This window comes from Littorina saxatilis, linkage group LG7, assembly GCF_037325665.1.
Source record: "Littorina saxatilis isolate snail1 linkage group LG7, US_GU_Lsax_2.0, whole genome shotgun sequence".
NCBI lineage: Eukaryota > Metazoa > Mollusca > Gastropoda > Littorinimorpha > Littorinidae > Littorina > Littorina saxatilis.
The window spans coordinates 10059909-10066577 of NC_090251.1; the positions used below are offsets into that span (position 1 = coordinate 10059909).

The following is a 6669-nucleotide window of genomic DNA, read 5'->3' on the forward strand; positions in this document are numbered from 1 at the left end:
CACACACACACACACACACACACACACATACACACACAAACACACGCGCGCGCACATACGCGTGCACATACACTCTCTGACACACACACACACACACACACACACACACACACACACACACACACACACACACACACACACACACACACACACACACACACACACACACACACACACACACACTGGCACACACACACACACACTCACTCACACACACACACACACTCACACACACACACACACACACACACACACACTCACACACGCTTAGACCAAATACATGTTTACGTATTATGAGTGTAAAACATAATTGCACGTTTTACGTCCTGATCTAGTAACTTGACTCATTAATTCACACTGGTAGTTTCCTATAACTGAGGTCATGCAGGCTCGTCCAGTAAATGTCATTTCTTATAACGGACGCCAGGCTCGTCTAGTAAAAGAAATGTCATTTCTTATAACAGCTAGAGGCTCTCTTGTAACAGAGTATTTGTCATACGACAATCTTTTTCCAATTGAAAAAAAAAAACATTTGGCAGGGCAATAAGACTGTCTTTCCTTAAACGAAGTTTCTTAAATCCGAGTTTCTGCTAGGTGGGTACGCCTGTATCTCCTGAGTAAACACACAAGTCGGAATTTGCTCTGCCATAAAACAGGATGTAGTAATCGGTGCAGTTATTCAGCTACACACGGACTGACCATGCATGCGGAATCCTCCCGAGCAATACAAACTCAGTGTGTGTGTGAACATTGTTGAGGTAAGGTTCCCTTATTTAATGGGGCCTGGGCGACTTGACTGTCTAAAATGTCTTTAATTGTCCGCTGTTCAGTCTTGCTGTTGTTGTTGTTGTTGTTGTTGTTGTTGTTGTTGTTGTTGTTGTTGTTGTTGTTTTTGTTGTTTTTTGGTGGTTTTTTTGCTGTTGTTTTTGTCGCTGCTGTTGCTGCTATTTTTGTTGGTTTCCTCAATGTGCAGCAACATATCCAGTTGTTGTTAAAATAAAATAATAATAATGGACATTTATATAGCGCTTCTCCACAGCTCGAAGCGCTTTACAAGTTCAATTTACAAGTTCCATAAAAAACAAGTCGCGTGAGGCGAAATTACTACATTTAGTCAAGCTGTGGAACTCACAGAATGAAATTGAACGTAGTCCGCCGCTAGTGCAAAAGGCAGTGAAAGTGACGAGCCTGTTTGGCGCGGTAGCGGTTGCGCTATGCTTCATAGCACGCTTTACTGTACCTCTCTTCGTTTTAAATTTCTGAGCGTGTTTTTAATCCAAACATATCATATCTATATGTTTTTGGAATCAGGAACCGACAAGGAATAAGATGAAAGTGTTTTTAAATTGATTTCAAAAATAAAATTTTGATCCTATTTTTTTTTTTATAAATTTTCAGAGCTTGATTTTAATCCAAATATAATATATGTATATGTTTTTGGAATCAAAAACTGATGAAGAATAAGATGAACGTAAATTTGGATCGTTTTATACATTTTTTTATTTTTTTTTACAATTTTCAGATTTTTAAAGGCACAGTGCAGCTCACAGCCTTCGTTTTGCGTTTTTGTTGCAGCTGGGTGCATTTACAGTTCAAGAATCCTCCTATTGTAGTAAAACAAACCCAAAACTCTCCAATGACGACATCTGTGAAGCTCGACAGTTTCTTGTTCACGCGAGTGCATAAATTAACCTAGTTATTACGTGGTGTTTGGTCGGAGTTCGATTCAACTGAGTGATTCTGGCCTCCATTTTGTTTTACACAAACTCATGATGACGTCTGACATAGTTTGCTAGTGACGTGTCTTTTTGTGCATGATGTGGTGATCTACCTGATCTAAATTTAGATCCTAAAATAGGTCAAGACCAGCAGGGTACGAGTACGAAATTAATTCGTAAAAAAATCGCAGTTCTTGACTCTTTGGGTGCAAGTCAACGAAACTTGGTAGTTCTTCCAACGGATAGCTGCCTGAGGTATGACTAAAAGCCCCAGGGGCTCCGTGCACCTGGATTTGACAAGTTCAGTACCTTTAATGACCAAAGTCATTACTTAATTTGTAAGCCACCAAGCTGAAATGCAATACCGAAGTCCGGCCTTCGTCGAAGATTGCTTGGCCAAAATGTCAATCCATTTGATTGAAAAATGAGGGTGTGACAGTGCCGCCTCAACTTTTACAAAAAGCCGGATATGACGTCATCAAAGACATTTATCGAAAAAATGAAAAAAATGTCAGGGGATATCATTCCCAAGAACTCTCATGTCAAATTTCATAAAGATCGGTCCAGTAGTTTACTCTCAATCGCTCTACACACACACACACACACACACACACACACACACACACACACACACACACACACACACACACACACACACATACACCACGACCCTCGTCTCGATTCCCCCTCTATGTTAAAACATTTAGTCAAAACTTGACTAAATGTAAAAAACACGATATATACAACTGATACAATTGTTAGTGCGCTGGTTTCCTTATGAATCACCGATATGGCTTGATTTGATTTCTAGTTTGAATTGTTGACATCATTTTGTTTATCATTCCTGTTCAAAAATGTTGGTCAACCATTCTGGAAAGAAAGATTTCTGAACGGGTTTCCTGTGTGTCTACACGTCAAAACCAGCAGATCAACTTTTTCTCTGTTTTCGCCCAAACTGTCAGCAGTGCCATATGCAGGTCTTCGATCCTTTTCTGGTCACTTTGATATAAGGCACACAAAAAAAATAGGTCTGTTTACGGTAACCCGACCGACCCTATTTTTTTTGCGCGACCCTAGACTTTTTTTTGGCATTTGGGGGGGGAAAAAAATCTTGGTTTTTTTGCAAAATAACGTAAAAAATTTAATATGGTTTTTTGGAGAAAAAAAAAAAAAAAAAAAATCCCGACCTACTGACCCTATTTTTTTGGCCTATGTTACCGTAAACAGACCGATTTTTTGTTTGGCCTAAGCTCCTGTGCTTTATCCAGAGATCAGAAATGTCAGGTGTCCTTGACTCATTATTTGCTTTCACTTTGCTGTCGACAGAGATCAAAAAGAAGATACGGCAGGCATTTGGATCTTGTGCTCCAGATATTCAAAAAAAAGATTGCACCCATTTTTGTACCCCAACAAAAACATTCATTCCCGTGTCATTTCATTCAAACTTTATATGCCATTAAAGGCCTTTCACTTGGCTATCTGGCACACTTTTTGGATCAAAGATTTCTGGCATAGTTATCACGTGACCGCCGCCGAAGTTAGGGTACCCCCAAAATCCACCTGACAAAAAACGTCAGGTACCCATTAAAAAATGGACTAGAAAAAGCAGTTGTCATTGACACATTATTTGCTTTCAATTTGCTGTCGACAGAGATAACAACAAGATGGTGTCGATCACTCCAGACAAACATGTCACAGACAACGGCTCTGTGAAATACAGTATTCATCACGCCATAGACTACACACACCCGACAGCTTACCTGGCTGTCGGAGGGACCTTGATCGTTCTCACCTTTCTCCTCAACGTCTCTGCCATCGCTGTCATCGTCTACCTGTACGTCAAGCGCAAGCGGCCGACAGTGACCAACCAGTCGCCACGGTTCATCCCCATGCTGGCATGCTGTGTGGCGGAAATCCTCCAAGGTGTTTGGGATTCGGCGTACTTCAACATGCTGCGAGTGCGAGCGTATGAAGGCCCGTACAGCTTGACCTGTCGAGAGGAGATCGGCCTCATACTGTCCACGCTGCCTTTGCTCTTGGTCGCTGCCGTGATCGTGACCCAGGCTGTGCGGTTTCAACGGGTCGTGACCTTGACCCGTAGGGTTCAGAAGGTCGTTGCCGTGGTGATGGTGGCGATTTCCGTGTTGTACGTGGTGGTGGTGGTCACCCCGGTGTTCTACGTGACGTTTGTGGACGACAACACAAAGGAGTGTGTAGAGCTAGATAACTTCTCCGGCAAAGAGTACGTCAACTATCAGCAGAAAAAGGCCACACGAAGGGTCCAGCATGCCGTAGACTACATCGTGCCAAGCCTGTTGGTCCTCCTGGCCTGCCTGCTGCTGCTGCTAGCCCACGTTATCCGCAGGAACAACAACACTGGCACCTCTGCCCCACCCGTCGCCACAGGCCCCACCTCGCCGAGTCCAGAGGTCACGCCATCTTTTCCCTTCAACGTCCTTCTGGCAGCAGCGTCTTCACTCACCTTCTACTTCCTGTTCTTTCTGTTCCTGTTCAAAGACTTCGGATTTGGCCTCACCCAGGACACTCTGTGGCTGGCTGGCATTACGCTTCTAAAGTTGAACGGAGTCTGTCTGCCCTGCTTCTGGTTGCTTGACGCTGACATCCGGGCACTATGGTGTTGCTGTGAAAACTCGTTGCGTGCGCCACCGGAAGTTGTCGCTTTGGGCAGCGCTGAGAGAACGAGAGTGGATAATGACAAAGACACTATGAATAAAACACGCAAGTGAGTCAAAGACGTCCGGTGTTTTTTCTCTCAGGCAAGCAAAGCTAGGATGCTAAACGCTTGCTTGGCAAGCATGAAAAAGTGTCGTTGAAACGGCGTTGCGCTATCGGTACGCCAAATTGTAATATAAATAGATTACTCCGTCAACTCCCAGATTGCAAATTGTGCAGTCGTCGTGTTATCGTACGTACAAGCACCTCCAGAACGATGGTCTTTGTAACTACCCAAAGCCTTGAGCTCTTGCAATCAAGAGAAATTAATGGCCGTCTGCTCTGTGACACCTTTTGACTTGACTTGACTTATTCCTGTAGACTCCCTGTGGAGCATAGGGCCGCAACAGGCTTTCACCAGCACGCGTCATGAGCTCTTCTAGAGAGGAACCTTCCTGACTGGGCTGGTGTTGGTTTGTTTTTGTTGCGGTTTCTGTAGCAAGTTGGTTTTTTGGCGGGGTGGAGTTGCTAACCCCACGCCCAACCCTCCTCCTTTATCCGGGCTTGGGACCGGCTGAAAAACCTTTAGGGTGCATCCAGGCAGAGTTGTGACACCTTTTAATGCACTTAAAGTTACTGGACCTGTCAACTTCAAAACAAAAACAAACAAAACAACTGGGGGTTTCAGTCATGCCTTAGGCAGCCATCCGTTTGAAATACCACGTTTCATTGACTTTCAACCAAGGAGTCAAAACTGCATAATTATTGTTTACGAATTAATGTTTGACTGCCACGGGGCAGGTCTTAGTCGCCCTCGGCCAGGCTCACATCAAGTCCCGCACGTGAAATAATCAAAAGCCTTACATCGAAGTCTATTAGTCTCGGCGAGAGGGAGAATTCTTTCGGTTTTGAGTACTTTACGCGAAGACAGCGACTGTGTTTGATGACGGAAAAACAATTGTAAAAGATGGTATGTGGGTCCAGGCATTTGAGTTCACTGGCAAAATTGTCAGAGTTGGTGGCTTGGTGGAAAGCACGTCCGTCTATGGCCAAAGTGATCCGGGTTCGATTCCCGGCATCGGCGGTCTATTTTTTTTTTTAATTCTTGTTTACTATTGTTTATTATGAACGTTTTAATTTTATGAACGAGCAAAGCGTTAGCATTGTAGGCAAAGGGAAGCCAGCCGTCTTCTTACCTCTTGTATAGTCTTTTTTCTCTCGCGCGGTGTGTGTGTGTGTTCAAGATTTTGTGCACTAGTGTTAGTGTTACTGTTTGTGTGTGTGTGTATGTGTGTGTGTGTGTGTGTTTGTGTGTGTGTGTGTGTGTGTGCGTGCATGAGTCTGTACTCGTGTGTGTGTGTGTGTGTGTGTGTGTGTGTGCGTGTGTGTGTGTGTATGTGTGTGTGTGTGTAAGAAAGAGAGAGAGAGAGGGAGAGAGGGAGAGAGAGTGTGTGTGTGTGAATGTGTGTGTGCATGAGTTTGTGTGTGTATGAGTGTGTAGCCTATATGTGTTTGTTTGTAAAGCACATCCTCGGCTCGCATGCAATGTATTTATATAGCAAAGGGAATGCCTGTAATTCACACAGAGCAATCACTTGGTCTTAAACGTGCACAAGACAAAAACTTTCATACTGGGGGAGCGAACCAGTCTGAAGAGTACTCGGGTCCAGCGCGAGCGTTTTTTATTTATTTTATTCATGTAACCCTAGGTTTTTTTTTAAAATAAATATTGACTTGACTTGACTTGACTTGGATGTGTTTGTTGTGGTGTAGGATGAACGTGTTGTATCAATGGAGTATAGTTAGACTGCGGCAAGAGGAAAATGAAAGTGAACTTTTGTCGGAGGACAGTAAAGCAGGCTGCTTCGCCGGTTCGGACTGGACATTTTCATCATTGCGCAAACGCCGGACCAATAAGTCAAATTTTACCTCTAAATTCCAGAACAATGGGGCGAGCTTGCCAGGATATAGCCCAAGTGTCAATGTCTTGTGAAAAGTGTGTTTTGCTGACGGACCGGTACGATGATGATGATGATGATGATGATGATGATGATGATAATGATGATGATGATGATGATGATGATGATGATGACGATGATGAGATGATGATGATGATGATGATGGAAGGATGAGGTAAAAAGAGAATGATTACTTTGAAAAAAACATCAGCATGTACTACAACAACAACAACAACAACAACAACAACAACAACAATTTAACACCGGCACAACAACAACAAATAGCTAGTCTGTGCTTGAGGACAGTCGGCTGATTGAAT

At 43.5% G+C, this 6669-nt stretch overlaps 1 protein-coding gene across 1 annotated transcript; it reads left to right on the plus strand.

Moving 5' to 3' along the window:
* The first annotated feature begins 683 nt into the window (after positions 1-683).
* Positions 684-6154, plus strand: LOC138970647 (uncharacterized). The gene is made up of 2 exons (XM_070343111.1): positions 684-758; positions 3370-6154. Exon 2 carries the CDS (start codon positions 3383-3385, stop codon positions 4463-4465), a length of 1083 nt encoding a protein of 360 aa, XP_070199212.1. The 5' UTR covers positions 684-758; positions 3370-3382; the 3' UTR covers positions 4466-6154.
* The last annotated feature ends 515 nt before the right edge of the window (positions 6155-6669 follow it).